The sequence below is a fragment of the Anabrus simplex genome, chromosome 14, assembly GCF_040414725.1.
Source record: "Anabrus simplex isolate iqAnaSimp1 chromosome 14, ASM4041472v1, whole genome shotgun sequence".
NCBI lineage: Eukaryota > Metazoa > Arthropoda > Insecta > Orthoptera > Tettigoniidae > Anabrus > Anabrus simplex.
The window spans coordinates 23,541,754-23,566,718 of NC_090278.1; the positions used below are offsets into that span (position 1 = coordinate 23,541,754).

At 39.5% G+C, this 24,965-nt stretch overlaps 1 protein-coding gene across 2 annotated transcripts in view; it reads right to left on the reverse strand.

Moving 5' to 3' along the window:
* The window catches only part of LOC136885427 (zinc finger protein 652), a 90,862-nt gene that overhangs the window by 57,065 nt on the left and 8,832 nt on the right, over window positions 1-24,965 (reverse strand). For both annotated transcript variants that reach the window (XM_067157956.2, XM_067157955.2), the window contains exon 3: window positions 6,340-6,453. In XM_067157956.2, the coding sequence (XP_067014057.1) occupies window positions 6,340-6,453 (114 nt within the window). The remainder of the gene's footprint in view (window positions 1-6,339; window positions 6,454-24,965) is intronic.

The window sequence follows — 24,965 nt, forward strand, 5'->3', positions numbered from 1 at the left end:
AATACACCACAAATACTGGCACAGTCAACCTCCAAACTCTCAAAAACGTATTCCTTAATACCAATTTTATATTCTTGTCGAGCTGAATACCGGACCTGTGAAGATTACAAGATTATTTTGTGCATCTACAGAATGGTGTGTTAATGAAGCTATGTAATATAGAGAGAGACTTTCAAAGGTGGTTAAATGAAGAAGTTATATCATGTTCAAGATCATGCTTTCACATCTCTGCACAGTATTTAAAATACAATTTACCGTTGGTCTTTTATAGCTATTGTTGAGAGTTAAGGAGAATATCCTGTTGTGTATGTTTATCAGGAACTCAAGGGAGTCTCCATTAGTTAGTCGGAACATAGAAAAAATGATGAACTCTTCTCAGAAGAACTCTTAAGGTTTCACTTTACTTTTTCCTGCCTGCTGGCTCTTTAGAAATGTGTGCGCGTGCGTTTTGTATTCAGGAATCATTCAAGGCAAATATTTTCGCACTGCAAGTTGTGTGGTTAAGCTTATTTTTAATATGTATAACTTTTGCTTTCTCAACGATGCATTTGTTTCTACATTCGCCCCTGTTTTTATCTCCTCGTAAGATGTGTATTGTTTAATGTCAGGAATGTAAGGTTTCACTTTACTTTTTCCTGCCTGCTGGCTCTTCAGAAATGTGTGCGCGTGTGTTTTGTATTCAGGAATCATTCAAGACGAATATTTTCGCACTACAAGATGTGTGGTTAAGGTTATTTTTAATATGTATAACTTTCCCTGTTTTTAACTCCTTGTAAGATGTGTATTGTTTAATGTAATGCCTTGTGTAATATAAATGCCTACATGCTGGCCTATTTCCCACATTTTGGCTGATGATGACGCCAAACAGCGTCGAAACTAGTTCCAAGTGCAAATACATGTTATAAATAAACTATAACATTTTTGTATTGAAAAGGTGGACCCTTTTATGTTTTCCTATCTTCCATTCTCAGTTCAATACGGACAAAAATGAAATTCTTAGGTTTAAACGGCAAAGGAATGTTGCGCTTTCTTAAATAGGTATAAGCCTTTCGAGAAAGGGCCTTTAAAGTCAGTGCATTGGCAATATCCTCGGAGCTCCATCTGACTCGTTTGTTGCCTCGTAACAAGCAGCGAATTTGTCCGGGAGTGAAACACTTAGACAGAACACTTTCCACTTTCTTCCTCACGACACGTTCTGTCAGAGTTCTGGATAATTTCCTCTTGTTTGGCAACATGTGCCTTACAGATTTGGCCTTTTTAAGGGCTGCATCACACGTTTTTAAGGCAATTTCTTGAACTGCATTTTTCTTCTTTAGGACTTCTATTTCTGTTTTCAGTCTTTTAATTTCTTTGTCCTTCAGTTTCATATCAGAAAGTTCACTGATGGGCTCTGTATTTGTGACTTGGTCCAGTTTCCTTTTCTTCGGGGATATAGACTCCAAGGTTGCAATTGCTCTCTTTTGCACTTCTCTACTTTGATGCCGTTGAACACGATCACGTACAGCCTAAAACGAAAAAGAGCAACTTGTAAGAAATAAGGTAGATAATTGCCACAGTTCCAGGTTTCCTGTACTATTTCCAAGTAACGTAACACGTGTAACTCCGTGGGTATTATACTTGAACGCCGATGATGTTCTACGTGTCCTAATCCATCGACTGACCTCACGAGGCTGGTGAGATCCTGTACCAATTCCCCATGCCAGATTAAATTACTTGGCGGAATCGGGGTTCGAACCCGGAACCTCGGGGATAGTAGTCAATAACGCTGCTACTACTACACCAACGAGGTTGGCTGTTTTATTTCTAACAAATGAGGAATCATAACTACCTATGAATAAAAAGAATCATTCGAGAAGATAAAAGTTAACAAATGAATACTCTAAATCAAGGTTAATCAGTTCAACAGTACTTATGTAGAAAAATCTTTAGCATCCTTACCTCTTCGACTGCTTTGCTATTCGTGCCACATTCAACTGTACGTACTTCTCCATGCCAATTTGGTAAATGCTGTGATGGAACTGCATTTGCTTTTAGTTTCTTATTTAGTGGTAAACCGAGCAGCTCATTCTTTAAATCACGCTCGTAATCCTCCGGAAGGAAATGAGCTGAGCATATACGTGCATTGTTCACGTTGATTTCATCGGCACACTTACACCGCGATAACCATTCTCTCTGTGTCATTGCATCTTTAGGGAAACGATGATACATTATACCACTCGTCTTACGGCCATAATTGTTGCAATTTGCAACTGCACAATTACTGTTATTTTTACTCATGGATGACAGCTTCTCTCACAATGCTTCCTTTTTACTAGTTCCTCACGCACACACTCACTATTTACCTCGTTTTTCACTCACTCCTAAGTCTGCCGGGGCCTGAGTTATCCGCCACATGACATCACAGCGCGCAAAGCAGTGTGGGTAAATTCTCCGCTGAACGGGCGGGAGTGGCCTACCTTATAATAGTCTACTTACCTTGATGACATTCTTCGCTATCATTCACAGCTGATTGATACGCATCCTTCGGCACTGATGCATGAATGGGCTGCGTGCTTGTTGTCTTTATTGTGATTGAGTTATGATGTCAGCTGGGTCTCTGGTTTGTTTTAATTATGTGCACTGCATTCTAAAGTGTTACGCCGTCAAATCAACATACACCCCCGTGTCGACATGAAGTTCCATTCGTGTCGTACGAGGTGAGTAACCTGATGAGTTTGTGTATGACTACGGGATCCTCTCTGATCCTACTTCTGAATTGTTTGCGCCGTGCACGCTATTTCTGAGATGTGCGAGACCTTCGACGATGACCGTGAGAGTTTTTTATTATTTGCTAGGGGCTTTACGTCGCACCGACACAGATAGGTCTTATGGCGACGATGGGATAGGAAAGGCCTAGGAGTTGGAAGGAAGCGGCCGTGGCCTTAATTAAGGTACAGCCGCAGCATTTGCCTGGTGTGAAAATGGGAAACCACAGAAAACCATTTTCAGGGCTGCCGATAGTGGGATTCGAACCTACTATCTCCCGGATGTAAAACCGTGAGAGTCATAGTATCTGAATTGGGTTTCGACCCTTAACTGGAGTTGAGCTCATTTTGTTGTCGATACCGGCAATGTCTGGATGTTTGGGTGTGTGTTGACGAATGAGGGGAGTGAAAGGATCACGTATCGCTCAGCTCAATTTTCATTTTTGATTTTGTTTCTGCACCTTATGCTTGTTTGGGGTGCGGCATTATTTATTTTTGCTTTGTGGCTATCACGGTCGCGACTTGCCCGCGATGCCGCCATGTTTGTTTTTCTTATATTTAGGCTATGCACATGCCTTGTTTTTATCTTTGGGTTTTGATCATTGCTTCTTTGGTCCAGAGATGTTCCCCCTCTGTGCCATGACTATACCTACATTCCTTTGTATTATCTGCTCGGGTTTTTTTTTTCTTCTCCATGATGCGTGGAGCATACCGTTGTTGGGTATTGTTGTGATGATGGTAGTGTTTAAAGATGCATATGTTAAGAATGACTGTAATCTCACGGAAGGAACGATCTAATTGACCAGTTTGGATCACGTTTGTACTGCCAGAAAATGAAATGGGATTTCTTTTAAAGCGGTGAGCTCGTCGTAAATGTAATTTTATCTTGGAGTTGAAAAATGCCTTGCTCACGAAATGATGTTACCACATCAACTCAACAGGCTCTACTCATGTATGTATTCTTTGGTTATTTATATTTTTAAAGTGTTTGCTTCTTTTCTTTGCTTCTGATTTTAATTTCGTTATATCAATAAACCCTCATTAATCTTAATTTGAACTTCATTGCTAGTAGTATTAGTCCCATATTTATTTGCATTGGTAATGAGGGCCATGTCCAGTTCAAGGCTGTTTTACCTGGCCTTTCCTAGTCACGATCTACGCCTCATAATCTCCCGATGTGTGTATATATGCTGGGGTATTGTTCTTGGTAAGGGAGGGGTGTGGTGCAAGGGGTTGAATCCTTTTTATAAGGATACTTATATCTCAAAAAATGAAGATGTTACAGATGTAAAAATTGGTACATGGAGCTCCTTTAAAAGTAATTTTTTGGAAAATACACTTAAGGGGATAAAAAGAAGTAAAAATGGGGTCTATTTTTAAAATTTGTATACCTCTAAAACTTAACTTGTTACAGATGTAAAAATTGGTACTTGGAATTTCTTTTAAACGTAAAGAAACATGCATTTTTTTTGGAAAATCCACTTTGTGTTTTTCTTTTACAAGTTGTATTACGTCGCACTGACACAGATAGGTCTTATGGCGACAATGGGATAGGAAAGGCCTAGGAGTGGGAAGGAAGCAGCCGTGGGCTTAATTAAAGTACAGGCCCAGCATTTGACTGGTGTGAAAATGGGAAGCAATAGAAAACCCTCTTCAGGGCTGCCGACAGTGGGGCTTGAACCCACTATCCCCCGGATGCAGGCTCACAGCTGCGCACCCCTAACTGCATGGCCAACTCGCTTGGTAAAATTCACATAGGAGAGGGGGGGGGGGGGGACGAGGGAAAAGTAAAAGAAGTGAAAATGTGGTGAATTTTTAACATTAGTGTATCTCAAAAACTTAACATGTTACAAATGTATAAGTTGGTATTTGGAATCTCCCTTAAAAATACAAAAGCACATTTTTTTTTTTTTGAAAATCCACTATGGTGGAAGGGGAGGAGCGGTGTAAAGAAATGAAGGGGGAGTTCAATTCTTTTCATGAGGATACTTATATCTCAAAAACTGAAGATGTTACAGACATTAAAATTGATATTTGGAATCTCCTTCAAAAAAAAAAAAAGAAACATATTATTTTTTTGTTTTTGGATAATCCACTTAGGGGGAGGGGTAGTAAAAAAGCAAGAGGAAGGAGCTGAATTATTTTTATGAGGATACTTATATCTCAGAAACCGTAGATGTTACAGACATGAAAATTGGTGGTTAGAGTATCTATGAAAATAAAAAAATGAACCTTTTTTTTCTTGTTTTTGGAAAATCCACTTAAGGGGGTGCAAAGAATTGGAAAAGCGGGTGAATTTTAAAAATGAGTGTATCTACAGTATTTATCAAAACTTTAACATGTTACAGATATGAAAACTAGTATTTGGAATCTTCTTTTAAAAAAATGAACACAAATTTTTTTGTCTTCGGAAAAGCCAGGAGTGAAAAAAAAAGATGAATTCTTTTTATGAAGATGCTTATATCTAAAAAACAGAAGTTGTTACAGATAAAAGTCAAGAAACAAGTTTTTATTTTTTATTTTTAGAAATTCCGTATTGGTGAGGGGCGGGAGGATAAGGACTGATAAAGGGTTTGAAATCTATTCTTTGGGGAAAATTGTATTTTAAGAACTGAACATATTACAAATATGGATATAGGTATTTGGAATCTGTTTTAAAAATAAAGAAACATGTATTTTTTTTAAATTTTTGACTTGAGAGAGGACTGTTTCTCACACGTACAGTTCTATGTCGCATATTCCAGAGTTAGTTCAGCCAGTAGTATGGTCATCTTAGCCCCAAAACTCACCAACAAACATGGTTTACAAAGAGGTTCTGGGGTAAAAGAAACCCAATTTTTGGTGAATTTTTATACTTTAGGGATTTTCAGATAATATCTTAATACAATACGGAGGAACGATTACTTTGATCAAATTACGCAATGCACGCGAGCGAAGTTGCAGGTTACAGCTAGTCACAATTATAAAATTAAAGGAAATGTGAATTGAAAAGGTGAATCTTTCCTTAATTTTATGATTGTGACCACATGCATTGCTGAATTTCAAAACGACACTTAGGCGACAAATGAGTGAGATTGGCATTTGGCTATTATAACCCCTGTAAGGTACCAACTGATCTTAGATTCGGTTTTACCAGGTCCATTCACTAACTTCAAGCAAATGCAATGATGGGTCTATTCAAATACTGTGTTCCACGTCATTACAGACACAATTACATCAAACTCCACCAATAACAGTACGTTCAAATTTATACAGTGAATTAGACAATGATTTTTTTGTTTCATATTGGTACCAACTCAGACAGATCTTACAGCACCAATGAGATTGGAGAGGGATAGGTGTGGGAAGGAAGTGACCATGGCCTTAAATGTGGTATAGCCATTGCATGGTGTGAAAACAGGAAACCATGGAAAAGCTCCTTCAGGGCTGCCGACAGCAGGGTTTGAATCCAGCATCTCCCGATGCAAGCAAAAAGCTATATACCTTGAACCACGTAGCCAACTAGCTCTATAATTAGACACTGAAAAGGTCATGGAACTTCCAGTCATGCCATATTCTTGGGAATTAACAGGAGAAAAAGTACAGTAATACTTACGTTTCCGACACTTTCGTCGGGTTCTCTTTTGAACTCTGTGATGAAAACAGTTTCTATCGGTTGCTCAGTCTTGGTATTCTCAATATTCACTGCATCTTCTCCTCGGAGCATTTCCTATGGATGAACAAGCAGAACACACAAAAAATGCTTGCTTTCCTAGAGGATCTCAAGAGCCATCATTACACTTTTTAAAACAATATACAAAAAGTGTAGAAAGCTTGTATTTTTACATAACTATTGTCATGTTTTACATACTATAATCTCATTTTACATCCATATTGATGGCTGAACTTCTTACAAAATTGTACAAAACTATTTTAATCCTGCTAGTCAATACTATATATTTCATGTCCAATTAAGACGAAATTTCACACATAAATAGACATGTTTCGACCCGGCATTGGGTCGTCCTCAGTAAGATATGTATAAATTAAAAAACATAGGAACACACAAACTGAAATATTAGTTAATTTTTTTTTTTTTAAACATGATGAAAGTTTTAAAAACGTGAAATGTTGATCGTTAAACAGTGTTGAGCTGGAGGTCTTTCTGTTTCAAAGATTTTGTTGTCCTTTGGCATGGTTCAAATGGTATCTGTATAATGTTGGTTTAATTGTTGTGTTCCGACATGGGCTGATATACATTAGCATTAATGAAGTTGAATCGTCTGATATTTAGTCTATAAAACAGATAATACAAATCGAATTAAGGTTAAAAAAACGGTGACTAACAGGAACAACAATGGATTAAGTTATGAAGAACGAAAATTAAATTTGGCCCGCTTATATCACCCGTGTTCTCTAACTACGGAGTCCAGCTCTCGACTGACTTGCTCCCGCAGTCAAGACACAACAGATATAAAAATTCTCTAAAATGTTGAGTAGTGGACCTTTTTGTTCACGTTGTAGAATTTTTAGATCTTGATCTATTGTAGTATAATTGTGATTATAGTCTTTGTGATGGTTACCCATGGCAGAGAAATACCAGCTTCAATAATGCTTATGTATATCAGCCCATGTCGGAACACAACAATTAAGGCAACGTTATACAGATACCAATTAAACCACGCCAAAGGACAACAAAAGCACTGAAACAGAAAGACCTCCAAATGAAGACTGTTTTAACAATCAACATTTCACAGTTTTTAACTTTCATCATGTTTAAAAAAAATTTCACTAACATTTCATTTTGTGTGTTCCTATGCTTTTTAATTTATACATGTCTAACTGAGGATGACCCAATGACGGGTTGAAACATGTCTATTTATGTGTGAAGTTTCGTCTTAATTGGACGTAAAATATTATAGTATTGACTAAGAGGATTAAAACAGTTTTGTACATTTTTGTAAGAAGTTCAACCGTCAATACAGATTTAAAATGAGATTCATAGTTTGTAATGGGAATGCCATCCAGGCAAGAAAGAAAGCTAATTTGTACTATAATACGAAACTGAAATTAGCGAAAATAGATAAAGACATAACCATTTTTAAGAGATGCCTTAATAATGATGACACCTAAGTTTCTAAAATTTACTAAAAACACGCACAGTAACACTACAAGAACTAGATTCACTCAATTAGAGAGAGATAATATTTGGATACGAGAGGAGATCAATTTTTTACATAAGAAAAAGTCAATCATGAACAACAGACTTTACGAAATTACCACACTTTTAGCCTCATTAGAATGGAATTCACTACAAAAACACGTCAAAAATAAACTATAGAACACACTATCCAGTAAACAAAATACACGATAAACAGGAAGAGAAAAAATATGTTATATAAAACAAACTCTTATCTTATCATAAACAAATATTTAATCATAACACAAACCAATCCATTAATAAGAAAGTTAAAACCCTCAAAGAAAAATTAAAAGTTAATGACCTAATAGCAACTAAATCTGATAACAGGAATGCAATACTAATCATGGAGAGGAATGATTATATTAATAAAACGCATTCATTTTTTGCGGAAAATAAATTTCATGTAATCTAGAAGGATCCCTTAAATAACCTGTAAAAAGAATTAAAATTAATAGTCAATAATAGTACTTTCTTATCAATGAATTTGAAAAGAAAAACTCATTGCAATGAACCCTAGGTAACCCGTTGCAAAATCGTTACCAAAAATTCATAAGGCTAACACCCCTATACCACCAATTATCAATTTTAGGGGTAGCCCAACGTACAAATTATCTCAATTTAATCAAGATTTCCTTAGTACACATTATCACTACCAAGGGAATACAATGATAAAGAACTCCATAGAACTTTGCAAAAGAATAAAACATATAAAGGTACCAGAACACCACAAGATCCTTTCATTTGATACTCAATATGTATGCCAATATCCCCATTAAAACCACTATAAATTTGATACGGAATAATTTTAAAAAAATGCAGTAAATTAAGCATTGCTCAAATAGATGAGTTCATAGGCCTATTAAAATTCTCTTTAAATAATAATTATTTGATTTTTTTAGAATAAAATCTACCAACAGACAGGTTTACCTATGGGAGCACCGTCCGAGTATTTTGGCGAATACATACAGTATATGGACCACTTAGAACACACAAACATCATAGATCAGATCAAAACTATAAAATACTGGACACATTAGGTCGACGATGCGCTAGCCATCATATAGCAGCATTAACGAAGGAAAGGAAATTTTGGAACCACTCAACGTTTAGATCAGAATATTAAACTCACTATGGAAATAGAGAACAATAACTCGCTTAATTAGACATAACACTATCATGTCATAAGAATAATTGTGACTTCCCCTCTCGGAGAACAATCATCGAACGAGAAATGCAACCATTCAAGCTAAGGGCGCCAATCTTTAAGTTGAGGACTTAAAGATAAAAATTTATAATCAAGCTTGGACGGACTCTTATCACAGGGGTGGGGTGATAGTACACTAATCATTAAGCAGGAGAATTAGAAATCAAAAGGCTAATTAAGGCAGATTGATTAAAGTGAACTAGAAAAATACTATTTATTATATTTAATATAAATGACGACGGTTTACCGAGAACTGAATTTAAAATAGAAAATGAATTTAACAAAAAAATTGAATGACTCTACTTCGCGAAAACTTGCAATATCTTTAACTCGCTTGCTCACCATGTAGTCTTGTTCTGCTGGTCCTTGGAAAGCTTCCATCCTTGTAGCTGGAACATCACCGGTCGTCTTTGAGATCTCTTCATCTGCAGCTAAGTACCATTCCTGCCTTGCAAATTGCACCCACCACTATTTGGAAGATGACTTCAAAACTAACACTCCCTATTATGCTTTATCCCATATATTGGAGATAAGCCCTAAGTCATAGTAAGAAGAACCACCTTGGGTTATATGGAGAGGATACTCAATTAAGAATCCTTCCAACTTTACTGAAAATGTTCTCTGAAGTTTCATTTCTATCTAGATTAATACTACCTATTGACTTAGACTGGTTCATACCGGTCTCGTAGCCGAGCTGTACGTACTTCCTGATGAGAGTGGCTATACATCCCTCATTCAGAATTTCTAAGTATCGAGACGAAGAATCAAGTAGATAATCAAGTAGAATAATGTAGAATAATATCGATCAGAAACACGTAGAAGTCTCGTAGAAGATCCGTAGAAGAATATCGATCAGAATGACGCCAAGAGCTCCAACACGCCCTTTTATAACCTTCTCTGGCTCTAATTACAGGTCGCTACACGTGGTCCAATCAGATGACACGTCTCTCCCCACTCCAGATATTAGAGTTGACGGGTCTTAACCCTGATATCAACTGTTCTTCTATTAGTCCTTTCACTCAGTATCCATGGCAACATGACGCTCCTTTGAAAATATAGGCGGTAAGCAGTTTGAATAATTCTGGTCGAAATACGGTAGCTTACGTTAGGACGCGTGAACACGTGCTCGCTTTTCCCAGAACTTGATGTCTAAATTTGTCCTTCCTTCTTCCTCGGTGATGTGGCAAGATAGAGGAAATCTACTGCAAGTTAATTTTAAACGAATGTCGCAAGAATCTAAGTGAATATTAGGATATTCAGCCCTCGTTTACAAGTCGTAGTTACAAAGTAATGAAATGATAGTGAGCAAATGATTAAACATGAATTATAATACAATTACATACCAAGATAAATATCATGACGTTAAATTCCTGAATTAATTACACATAATAAAATTAACATAATTACACTGTAACGTCTGGAACGTTACATAATCACCTGGCATTTGACATTTTTTGTTTTTGTTTTTGCTATTTGCTTTACGTCGCACCGACACAGATAGGTCTTATAGCAATGATGGAACAGGAGAGGCCTAGGAATGGGAAGGAAGCGGCCGTGGCCATAATTAAGGTACAGCCCCAGCATGAATACCATGGAAAACCTTCTTCAGGGCTGCCAACAGTGGGGTTCGAACCCACTATCTCCCGGATGCAAGCTCACAACTGCACGCCCCTAACCGCACGGCCAACTTGCCCGGTCATTTAACATTTGCAAGTGACTAATCTCATGTTTTAATCCGTATTGAAATCTGTTGATATACAATAATAAAGTTTTATTATGAATCCACCTGTTCAATACATTATAATGTGGTCACATTTAAAATAATAATAATAATAATCGTATGGCCTCAGCTACCGTGTGCAGACATTTCAATTTGACGCCATTTGGCTGTCTGCTCGTCAATTTCGACGTTCCGTTTTACTCTAGGCCCCCACTAGATGGCAGACCGAGTAAACCGAAACTCTCTTGGGCGTCTATGGCTGAGATTTAATTAATTTTGTCGGGTAAACACCAAATGTGTCACCAGAGATCTTTTACATGCCGACATCGTACGACATGGAGTGTCGAATGGACTTTTTTCCGCCCTTCAAAAATCCGACTACCTCTGCCGGGTTTGAACCCGCTATCTTGGGATCCGGAGGCCGACACTCTACCGCTGATCCAATTTGATGATTGAACTTGTAACAGGATAAATGTTGGTCTTCAAGAAATTTAAATGCTTGTTGTCATATGACCTCAGCGAATGCTGTTGAAGAGATATGTTCTTATAGATGTCAATGACCGTTCGTTGAACTAATGGATTTGATAAGGATGATTGAAAGGGACGTAAATCAACGTTCGTATTGAAAGCTGCTGCTTGGTTTATCTTGTTGAATGTCCCTCCAATTGCTGTTTGTCGGTTTGGTGTTGTCCGAGGTTATGTGGTGACTGTCTGTTCTGTCGGACGATAAATTTGAATCTTTATAGACACTTATCCACAAGGGATAAATAACTTTTTTACCAGATCTCATTGCCAAGAAAATCGTCAAATTTAGCTCCTAAGATTGATTTTCACGTCTTTCTAAGATTTTGGACATGATATATATATATTTTTATTTTATTTAATATTTTAGTACTCTCTCTTCCATAATTTTAATGTATCTTCCTATTAAGCACATGTAATTAAGCCATGTATACAAAGATTTTATATTTTATGATATTCTAATAGAGTAAGTTTTAAGTTTGTCAAAAATGTTCCAATAGTTCTTAAGTCATTATTTACGTAAATAACAATTATTCGAGATTCAGATTTGGCTGATGATGCTCTATAAGGGAGCGAAACATGTCCCATATATAACTTTTTAACTAATGAAGTTATTTTAAATGTGACCACATTATAATGTATTGAACAGGTGGATTCATAATAAAACTTTATTATTGTATATCATTTAACATTTACCGGAAACCAACTTACACTACTAACACCATGAAGCAAAATTCAATACATCCTGAAGCTCATAAAAAAAGCTGCCTACAATAGCATGTTAGAAAGAGCTTTAAAAATCCCGGTCTCAAAGAAAAATTTGAAAAAAGAAATCAGGACCTTCCGCGAAATTACTTTGAACAACGGATTCAGCATAAAATATATAAATAAGCTAATCAATAAACATACTAACAAGCCCACAACTACTTTAACGAAAGAGTCAAAAACTAAAGAAAAATATGCCACATTCACATTTAGCAATAATATATACATAATCACCAACATCCTAAGAACACAGAACCTAAAAATTGCTTTCAAAACCAGCAACACTAATGAAAGATTATTATTGAACTCTCACACAGTAAATACTAGCAATAAATACACAAATTCTGGGATATATAAACTGGAATGTCAAGGATGCGGGTCAAGTTACGTCAGACAAACTGGTAGAAACTTCCTCATAAGATATACAGAACAGCGCAATGCTTTAAAATACAATCGTTTCTCTGCCATGAGTAACCATCACAAAGACTATAACGACAACTATACTACAATAGATCAAGATCTAAAAATTCTACAACGTGAACAAAAAGGTCCACTACTCAACATTTTAGAGAATTTTTACATCAGTATGGATCAATATAAGAACCCAGCCCTCAACTTAAATGAGATGAATGAAAAAAAAGTACGTAATATGGGAAACTTTTATTCAGATCGCTTGTAATAAAAAACAGGAACATAAGAACTCGCAATCATTACACTCGGTTTCAGTCAACGCACACTCCCGCAAGCCCCACCCCATTTCCCCACTCCGCTTCCTTGTAACAACACGTCTTGCGTCTCAATAGCAGGAACAAGTTAATCGAGACCTGGACGCCGTAGTCGGAGAACATGGGTGATACAAGCGGGCCACATAACGTTAAGTTAATTTTCGTTCTTCAAAACTTAATCTAATGTTGTTCCTGTTAGACACCATTTTTCAACCTTAATTCGATTTGTATTATGCATTTTATAGACTAAATATCAGATGATTCAACTTCAATAATGCTTATGTAAATCAGCCCATGTTGGAACACAACAATTAAGCCAACATAATACAGATACCAGTTAAACCATGCCAAAGACCGGGCGAGTTGGCCGTGCGGTTAGGGGCGCGCGGCTGTAGGCTTGCATCCAGGAAATAGTGGGTTCGAATCCCACTGTCAGCAGCCCTGAAGACGGTTTTCCATGGTTTCTCCGTTTTCACACCAGGAAAATGCTGGGGCTGTACCTTAATTAAGGGCACGGCCGCTTCCTTCCAACTACTAGGCCTTTCCTATCCCATCGCCGCTATAAGACCTATACTAGAACAGTAATTATTAATAAAATTGTCGTAGGACAGGTATCCTAATTATGATAAAACCTTCAATACTCGTATTTTGAAGTTTTATGATGAGCCGAAATTATGTTATTATATTTATGTTTCGTGTCCATGGACGTATAACGTGCGGACGTACGGACACACAGACTTCCAATATGGCGTCAAGGAACAGCACCATTAGGTCTCTGATGTGAAACATATATATTTTTTCTTTGTAGATTGTTTTTGTGACGAGTGATTGTTTTCTTCTTGATCTGACAGGATAAGTTGGTAGCGATAATAAAGTTGCTTTTAGAATACGTAAAAGTGTTCTCGTGTGATATTTTTATTGCGTAAAATAGAAAATCGCATATAGAGAACGACAAATTGGCGACCGTGACAGGACTTTCGAAGTTTAATGATGAAGATTGATCAAATGACCGTCGTGATTTTACGAAAGGCGCTGATATCCCGAGGGTTACCGACGGCCGGGAGCAAGTCGGAACTACAAGAGAGACTACGCCAGGATCTGATCGAAAATGAAGAAGACCCAGGTAGCTTCGATTTTGAAGTCATCTCGGAGAAGGAAGCCAACGACCGGATGCTTACGCAACTAACTACCTTGATCGGGACACAATCTGAAGAGATAAAAGGCCGAATCGATTCCTTGGTAAGAGATCTGAAAGAAGATATTACAAAAATTAATAATAAAATCAACAACGTAGAATTAGATGTAGACAAAGTAGCAAATGAAATGCATACCTTGGAAAACAAAGTCGAAGAAAAGATTGGCGAAATCGAGCGGGAATCCAACCAGTTTAAAACCGAAGTAGACCGGAAACTTACGAAGTTTGAATCTGAGGTTAAGAGAAAAATTTCAACCCTGGAAGAAAACATTTCCGTAGGCAATGGTCAACCTAACAGAGGTAAGGACCTTTCCCTTGGGATACCGGTCGATCCCAAGGTAATCAGAGATAGCCTACCAGAATTTCATGGGAGATTGGAAGAGTGTCCTAAAGTATTCCTAAAGACATCAGAATCTCTACTAGGTAGGACGAATATACCTACGGAGATATACTTACAACTTGTCAGCCAACAACTAAAAGCATCAGCAGGGACTTGGTGGCAGAATATAAAAGGGCTCAGTCTCGACTGGGAGGAATTTAAGAAGGAATTCATCCAGAAATTTGACTCAGAGTTTGTCCAAGCGTCGGTCCAAAAGAAGTTCCTTACTGAAACACAACCCAGTGGGATGAGAGCAGGAGCTTTCATAATTCAAAAACTCCAACTATTTAAACGAGTCCATGAAAAAGAAAATATTGACACGAGCGTTCCTTATATAATCGAGCTGCTACATGATAAGGTACGATCACTTATTAAAGTGGCACAGCCAAAAACTTTTGAAGAGCTCCGTCACATCGTAGCCAAACTGGACGAGGAAACCAGCTACCATCCCTCGAGAACGAAAATCTCAACAGCGGAGATACCCAAGAAATGTTACCGTTGCGGGCAGCTCGGGCATTTTAAGGGACAATGTCCGGAAAACTAGCTTGGGACCGTTCGAGCTGGGGAAAGGAGGGTTCCGGAATGAAGCAGCCCCAGATACATGACACCTGGCTGGAAGGTAAATATATTGGTCAAATTTGTAGTGATGAGCCTAGTTCACCCCACCCGGCTATTAATTTGACGATTGATGATAAGCCGGTAATCGCTATCCTTGACACTCAAGCTTCACACTCGTTTGTGAGCATGAATGTGGCTAAATTTTTAGAACCCATCCGTCCTGATAAGGTGGAAACAGTCAGAGGGGCAGTTCGTCACACACATTATCAGATTGATGGTTGTACTTTCCTTCGAGCCAAATGCTCCTCGGAAGTCATAGACATACCAGTAAAGGTTATCAAGGATTTGATACCTGACATAATCTTAGGACATGACTTCTTAACTAAATATGGGGTAGTGATAGATTACACAGCTAATGAAATATTCCTTGGTAATAGGAAAAGATGTAGACTGGCATGGGTTGAAAATAAAGCTCTCGAGTCACAAACAGTAGAACCCAAGGTATGGGCGGAACTGAAAACAGGACCGTTGAAGGTGGAGGAGAAGGAAAATCTTGAGAAATTACTGAATAAGTTCCCGGAGGTCATCACTGATAAAATCGGGTTTACTACAACGGTGAAACATAAAATAACATGCAAGGATAATACACCAGTCAAACAAAGGCCCTACCCACTGAACCCAGATAAGCGAAAATTTGTAATAAAGAAGGTCAAGGAAATGGAGAACCAAGGTTTGATTGAGCCTTCGGTATCAAGATGGGCTTCTCCGATAGTATTGCCTAAGAAAAAAAGTGGGGATTATCGACTGTGTGTAGATTTACGTCAAGTTAATAACAAGACTATGTCCGATGCTTACCCCATGCCGGATCTACGCCACCTGATAAAGCAAGTGAGTGGGGCAAAAGTCTTCAGTACCCTCGATTTAAACTCTGGCTACTGGCAAGTCGAAGTCGAAGAAGAATCTCGACCGATGACTGCTTTTTGTACCCCAAGAGGACTTTATCAATTCAGAGTCATGCCATTTGGTCTTAAGAATGCTCCAGCCACCTTTATGCGTCTGATGGACGAAGTCTTATCAGGATATACAGGGGAATTCTGTCAGGTCTATTTGGATGACATCCTCGTATATAGCAAGACATTTTCGGACCATTTGGAACACCTAGCTAGAATATTAGAAAGACTGAGGATCCACGGACTTACTTGCCAAGTCAAGAAGTGTCAATTCGCATCAAACTCGGTGGAGTACTTAGGTCATGTAGTGACGGACAGGGGATTAGAGAGACAAATTGAGAAGAATAGGGCCATTCAAGAACAAGAAAGACCTCGAACGAAACGCCAGGTACGTCAATTTTTAGGCCTCTGCGGGTGGTACAGTAGTTTTGTGCCGCACTTTGAGACGAAAGCTGCTCCGTTAACCGACCTCCTCAACAAGAACATACTATTTAAATGGACTCAGAGGGAAGAAACAGCCTTCCAGGAGATAAAAAGAGCTATTTGTGATGCTCCAAATCTAGCCTATCTGGATACAAACCGGGAGGTCTGCTTACAGACGGATGCGAGTGACGTCGGTCTTGGGGCTGTACTGTTTCACGAGAAACAAGGAGGAAGCAAGGATATAATTGAGTATGCCAGTAGGAAACTTTCTGCTTCCGAAAGAAACTATTGTACAGCCGAGAAGGAAGCATTAGCAGTGGTGTGGGCTGTCGGGAAGTTTAGAGGTTACCTAGAGGGAAGGAAGTTCAGGCTATTTACGGATAACTCTTCACTTCAGTGGTTGAACCAAGTATCTGGATCGAAGTCCAAACTCATGCGATGGGCCTTGATCCTTGCCGACTTTGACTTCGAGATTTGTCACGTTCCTGGGGCGACCAATCAAGCGGCGGATAGCCTATCAAGAAATCCTGAGGACGGGCAGGTATCAGCGACGAATTTATTAGAGAGAGAGATCCCTCTGCCAGCTAAAAGGCCTCAAACCGATCATGTGCTTCTTGCTATCCATCGAAGGAATAATGAGATCGATTTGGAATTAATAAGGAAATGGCAAACGGAGGACATGTCCTGTAACCGAATGAAATCCTGGATCAGCAAACGCAGCACTAATCGTCAAGCTGTCCCAGTCCAGTTTAAGATGTGCTATAAGAACTTCCGACTCGAAGACGGCATACTCAAATACATTTCACATCTGTCTGGATCTTCCCCGGTCATCGTCATCCCGAAGTCGCAAACCACGAGGATTTTGAATAAATATCATGATGATCCAGAAGCAGGGCATCCTGGTCAAGAGGAAACATATTCTTCGATTCGGCGACGTTTTTTCTGGATACACATGCGTCAAGAAATTAAGAACTACGTTCAAGCATGTGTTATCTGTGCTCGCACTAAGGCGAACAATCAGAAGGCGAGTACCAGCATGAGAGGACGACGACCCCATCAACCTTGGGAGGTACTCGCTATTGACCTTATGGGACCCTACCCTAGGACATCTCGGGGAAAAACGGGAATAGTCATGGTGACTGACCTATTCACCAGATGGGTGGAAGCATTCGCCATTCCCGAAGCTACATCGGGACGTATCATACACCTCTTAAGGACAGAAGTCTTCAGTCGTTATGGATATCCTCGGTGTATACTCACAGACAATGGTAGTCAATTCACTTCGAGGCAGTGGTTGCAAACTTTGTTAGAATGGGGAATCGAACACTGGACGACACCAATCTACCACCCACAAGCGAATCCAACCGAACGGAGAAATCAGGAGCTGAAGAAGATGTTCCGAATTCACCTGGTTGACAAAGAACATACCAAGTGGGACCAACAACTACATGAGTCCCTTTTGGCCATCAGACAGCGGATTAATCGCGTCACAGGGTTCTCGCCCGCAGAACTTTTTCTTGGACGTCCAATTAAGAGAACCGGCGACTGGGACTTCATACATAGACGAGAGGAGGAACCGGAGGGTCTTGATACATGGTATGTACATAACCAGCAGCGAATGCAACAGGCACATAGCCAAGCCGAAGAGCGTTCCAGGAGAGAAGCCGAGAACAACGATACACCGGAAGAAACGGAGCTCAGACCGGGAACACTAGTTCTTCGTCGAAACCACCCCCTCAGCAACAAGCATCAAAAGTTCCACGCTGGGATGGCCCCAAAATGGCTCGGACCTTTTGAGGTGGAGAAAAAGTTGGGAAATGGTGTGTATCTTCTGAAAACTATGCCGCCGACGAAGGTGCATACGTCAGAATTAAAGGTATTACCCCAACCCCTAACAGAAGGCGGAGGGACCGGCGAGTGGGAACTCTCTAAAGGACCCCAGAAGGACACGAACTCCAGAGAGGATCAACATGTGTCGGTACCGACCTTGGAGGATGAGAGAACTGAAGACATGGGGATTGGGACCTCTAGGTATAATTTAAGACCTAGAAACAGAAAGGTCCGGAATCAGTATTGAAGGTTTTAGGGGGGGATAATTGTCGTAGGACAGGTATCCTAATTATGATAAAACCTTCAATACTCGTATTTTGAAGTTTTATGATGAGCCGAAATTATGTTATTATATTTATGTTTCGTGTCCATGGACGTATAACGTGCGGACGTACGGACACACAGACTTCCAATATGGCGTCAAGGAACAGCACCATTAGGTCTCTGATGTGAAACATATATATTTTTTCTTTGTAGATTGTTTTTGTGACGAGTGATTGTTTTCTTCTTGATCTGACAGGATAAGTTGGTAGCGATAATAAAGTTGCTTTTAGAATACGTAAAAGTGTTCTCGTGTGATATTTTTATTGCGTAAAATAGAAAATCGCATATAGAGAACGACAAAATAAAAAGTGTATGATCATGGAAGAAAATTAATTGTTCTATTAAAGGAGAGGCACTATTTTGTAGATTTAAATTCGATCAGGTTGCCATATTCTAATAAAAGGATGAACTTTATATGTAGAGCTTAAATCTACCGCACTATTCTGCCATATTAAAGCCACTAGCGCGCAACCATGCCAAAGGGCAACACAAACATTGAAACAGAAAGACCTCTAGCTCAAGACTGTTTTAATGATCAACACTTCACAGTTTTTTTAACTTTCATCATGTTGTTTAAAAACTTTTTAAACTAACATTTTATTTTGTGTGTTCCTATGATTTTTAATTTATGCATGTGTTACTGAGGATGACCCTATGCTGGGTCGAAACATGTCTGCTTATGTGTGAAGTTTTGCCTTAATTGGACATAAAGTATACAGTATTGACTAGGATGATTAAAATAGTTTTGTACATTTTTGAAAGATGTTGTCATGTTTATCGTAGCCATGGAACATCCAATAAGATGCAGGATCTGAACTGCAGGAAAGCAACTTCTCATTTTTCAAAATCCCATATATATTGGCTGAAATTCAAACCTTTGGAATAAGTTGTTAATTTTTGTACAGTTGCAGCCATGGAGTTACGTGAAAGCAGAGGAGACAGAGTCAGTAACTTCTATGTTATCTTGACCTTTGGCCCTTGGGTTTGCTTCCAGGTATTTTATTCATAAATGATCATTTTTTTGGTTCAGGAACCGAGTGACTGTGTTATCCCCACTGCCTCTGTCTAACTCACACTAACATGCAATTTCTCACACATGGCAGACGTCTTGCAGGCGGGATTCAAATGGACTTTTTTTCTGTATATTGAGCTATGCCCTTTACTTTAAACCTTTGACAATTATTGTGACTGAACAAGACTTAAAATAGTTTATACCTGCCAACATAGTTGATTGAAAATCATAAAACTATTTCACAATAGCAAAATAACGGAAGGATAATACCTTATCTATACTAGTACATGTCATCAGATATCACAGCTGCAGGCGCACTCTAGGGTCTAAAAGAAGCTCTACTTCAGTATTTCACATTTACATATTACACTCACACTATTTTAACTAAGGACATAGCAAAAAAAAAACAAAAAAAAACACCAATACAAAAAGTAATACACTCCATAATGGTTCTCTTTTGACTGACAGAATTGTTTACAAAATTTTCTAATCAGCAAATGTGTACTTTTTTCCAACTCTTCAGTACCGTATATATTTCAATTCTACAACTTTACAAACTAAGTTCTTTATCACTGATAAGAATTAAGGACTATAAACAGTACATGTTTCAACTCATATTGAGATTTCATCAGCTGTGAATAAATTAAGTACCGGTACTGTAATAACAATTGTGATCACAATTTATGATGTGTGCTGCGAGAGTATATATACACTGACTGACAGAGCAAATGCAACACCAAGAAGGAGTGGTTCGAAAGGGATGAAAGTTGGGGAAAAAACAGAGACGGCATGGACGAATAATTGATGTTTATTTCAAACCGATATGCAGGTTACACAATGCGCACGGCATCGACTCAGTAGGATGTAGGACCACCGCGAGCGGCGATGCACGCAGAAACACGTCAAGGTACAGAGACAATAAGAGTGCAGATGGTGTCCTGAGGGATGGTTCTCCATTCTCTGTCAACCATTTGCCACAGTTGGTCGTCCGTACGAGGCTGGGGCAGAGTTTGCAAACGGCGTCCAATGAGATCCCACATGTGTTCGATTGGTGAGAGATCCGGAGAGTACGCTGGCCACGGAAGCATCTGTACACCTCGTAGAGCCTGTTGGGAGATGCGAGCAGTGTGTGGGCGGGCATTATCCTGCTGAAACAGAGCACTGGGCAGCCCCTGAAGGTACGGGAGTGCCACCGGCCGCAGCACATGCTGCACGTAGCGGTGGGCATTTAACGTGCCTTGACTACGTACTAGAGGTGACGTGGAATCATACGCAATAGCGCCCCAAACCATGATGCCGCGTTGTCTAGCGGTAGGGCGCTCCACAGTTACTGCCGGATTTGACCTTTCTCCACGCCGACGCCACACTCGTCTGCGGTGACTATCACTGACAGAACAGAAACGTGACTCATCGGAGAACACGACGTTCCGCCATTCCGTCATCCAAGTCGCTCTAGCCCGGCACCATGCCAGGCGTGCACGTCTATGCTGTGGAGTCAATGGTAGTCTTCTGAGCGGAGGCAGGGAGTGCAGGCCTCCTTCAACCAATCGACGGGAAATTGTTCTGGTCGATATTGGAACAGCCAGGGTGTCTTGCACATGCTGAAGAATGGCGGTTGACATGGCGTGCGGGGCTGCCACTGCTTGGCGGCGGATGGGCCGATCCTCGCGTGCTGACGTCACTCGGGCTGCGCCTGGACCCCTCGCACGTGCCACATGTCCCTGTGCCAACCATCTTCGCCACAGGCGCTGCACCGTGGACACATCCCTATGGGTATCGGCTGCGATTTGATGAAGCGACCAACCTGCCCTTCTTAGCCCGATCACCATACCCCTCGTAAAGTCGTCTGTCTGCTGGAAATGCCTCCGTTGACGGCGGCCTGGCATTCTTAGCTATACACGTGTCCTGTGGCACATGACAACACGTTCTACAATGACTGTCGGCTGAGAAATCACGGTACGAAGTGGGCCATTCGCCAACGCCGTGTCCCATTTATCGTTCGCTACGTGCGCAGCACAGCGGCGCATTTCACATCATGAGCATACCTCAGTGATGTCAGTCTACCCTGAGATTGGCATAAAGTTCTGACCACTCCTTCTTGGTGTTGCATTTGCTCTGTCAGTCAGTGTATTTGACATAGTTCAAGCAAATTCTGGATCATTTAAAAAATTGTATTAAATTATATCTTTGAAATCTGTGGGACATCCTGTACCGCAAGTGTCCATTTTCCTGGAACTGCACAAGACAAGCTTCGAGAAGTGTCCAAGGACAAGACAACAAGCATTAAATTAAAAATTTAAATTCCATTGCTTTAAATAAAATCGAAAGGTAACTCCTCTGTGGTCATTGGTCATTAATAGAGCCCGGATTTCCATGCACTATCAAATCTCAAAATATGGATGCATTCATGCACTATCACATGGCTAAACATGCACAATAAACTGGAAAATATGCACTATCAAACTTCAGTTCCTTCTGAAATATTGTACAACAACTACCGTAATTTCTCCAAACTGTCTTGATGTAAGCTCATCTGTTTATCTGTCAGCATATTCTTTTTTTTTTTTTTGCTAGGGGCTTTATGTCGCACCGACACAGATAGGTCTTATGGCGACGATGGGATAGGAAAGGCCTAGGAGTTGGAAGGAAGCGGCCGTGGCCTTAATTAAGGTACAGCCCCAGCATTTGCCTAGTGTGAAAATGGGAAATCACGGAAAACCATTTTCAGGGCTACCGATAGTGGGATTCGAACCTACTATCTCCCGGATGCAAGCTCACACCCGCGTGCCTCTACACGCACGGCCAACTCGCCCGGTCAGCATATTCTTAAACACAGAAAATGATCTTGGGACATTTCGGACAAAGTGAGGTCAAATTGTATGTCTTTTGCATTTTCACCATAAGACATCTTTTATAAGCTTGACGAATTCAAAGTCAGAGTTTGAACGGATCACTTTGTTCAACCTATCTCTAGCTGCCACAGCTACTTCTCCGTGCGATGATTGCAGACACTGAGTAACCGGTGCCAATTGCCTGCTGTGATAACAAAGAGGTGTGACAAGTGAGAGTTCCGGTAGGAAATTTCAGGATAACAACGGAAGAGGGTTCAGTGCAAAACCAAGTTGTAAGCTGCTATCTCAGGAACGTGGCGTCACAGAGGTGTGATACAAGTCTATCAACCGGGCGAGTTGGCCGTGCGCGTAGAGGCGCACGCGGCTGTGAGCTTGCATCCGGGAGATAGTAGGTTCGAATCCCACTATCGGCAGCCCTGAAGATGGTTTTCCGTGGTTTCCCATTTTCACACCAGGCAAATGCTGGGGCTGTACCTTAATTAAGGCCACGGCCGCTTCCTTCCCACTCCCAGCCCTTCCCTGTCCCATCGTCGCCATAAGACCTATCTGTGTCGGTGCGACGTAAAGCCCCTAGCAAAAAAAAAAAAAAAAAAAAAAAAAAAAAAAAAAAAAAAAAGCAAGTCTTATCAATAGACGAACAAACGAGCCGTCAGTGAGTAGTGCACAATTTAAGGTTCAATTTATAGCAATGTATAACTGGGACACCTTATTCCTAAGAATTACAGAGATCAACGTGGGGACTTCCGGCTTACGTCAATGTTCACTCAAGCAACAGAGAAGAAAATGCTTGGTTAACTGGACTTAGGACCTCTACCATATGTATCAATTTTGGTTGTAATATAGGATGCCAGGAATACATTCGCTCCGTCCCTCAGTACTAGACATACTGTATAACGTGGAAAAATGGTCCCGAATTCTGCACACCAACATTCATAAAATGAATGTAAGTATATGCACCAAAATATTAAGATAGTCATATTATGCAATATTCAACATCCAAATATTTGCCATTAAATCCAAAATCTTCAAAATAGGCATTATGCATGAATTTTCTTCTAAAAAGACCAAAACATGCAAACATGCAGGAAAAAAAAAAATATGGTTATTTTGAATCGTTAAGCCATACAAAGAATTTCTGCAACATTTGAGAAGTTCATTTAAAAACATGCATTTGCATGAAAATCTGGGCCTGTCATTAATTTTGCTGTGCTGTTTCCTGTGGCACCACCCAGCACGGGCTACCTTCAGGAAGCACGTCGCTTCATTCTCTGACTTCGGGATCATGTACAGCAGACATGTTGTCCGGGAGGCTTGTGCTCCATGGGGAGCTCTGGCTTCTCTCAGGGTAAGGAAATCTTAAATTTCCTAATGCAACTTCATTTTATTTTATTTCAAGTTTTAATTTGTCGATCTTTCTCTCAGAAATCAATTGTAATTTACGATGGTGTAAAGAGGTTTTACATCGATCTTACGTTGACACAAGGCAAGCTTTTTCGAACAGTTTTGTACCTTAAGATTAAATTTCTCTCTAAGCTTGACCTTAGTAAATTCATTTAAATTGTGTTCCTATGACCGGTATTTTTCTATAGTGAAGGTGGTTACTTCACATTTTCAACTTGTAATTGATTAAGAAACTTTTCTTTGAATATCGACCCACTCTATGCAGTGGACCCATTTGCTTTCACATCTAAACTTCAAAAGCTAATTTCCTTCAAGACTAGTACAGGAAAGATTGTTGCAAGACTGCAACTTAATTACCTACATCAGGGTTTGTATTTCTATTTTGTGTTTATGCTACCGGTAGTGTTTCTTATTTCATTTTCTTTGATGTTTTTTATAATAAATAGGTATTAACTAAATTAAAGTTTTGGCTACAAAAGTCCTTCCATCCATAACTTCGTATGATTCCTTCCGCTGTCCACATCCTGCCGTTAGTTGCTGTGTATTTAACTTCTTTTAATTTTGATTTTATGATATGGTTTTCACGATTCCAAATTTATTCTCATGTTCAAATGTTCTTTCTTTCATATTTGTTATGTTAAGCGCCCTATCGCTGCTACACAATTAATCAAAACAGTAATCTTGTAAAAAACTTCTTGAGTCCCTTGAAAGATTGATAAAATGTTTGACAAGCTGATGAAGAAGTATGCTAATAAATGGACTAGAAATGTATTATGATGTAGCATGTGAAAGAACATATTGTAAAATGTACAATACAACTCTGTTAGCCATTGTCAAAACGGATCATTATGGTTGTTACAAGTGTTATAGGTTATCGTCAAGTTGGTCATCTTGTTTATCAATCTCTGTTGTTCATGACAACCATAATGCTCCATTTTGACAATGCCTAGCACAGTTGTATTTTTTCTAAATGTTTGTTGAGTGGTTCGTGGTGTGGGTTACTGAACTCAAGCCCTAGTTCGTGAACCATGGGCAATGGCTGAGTGGCCTAGTAAGTGGTCCTGAGAGTCAGAATTCCAGTTTCTATGGAATAGGACTGGGCATCTCATACATATTCTGAATCATGGGGAGCTATCGATATTAAAGGGGCTTATGAAAGAAAGAAAGAAAGAAAGAAAG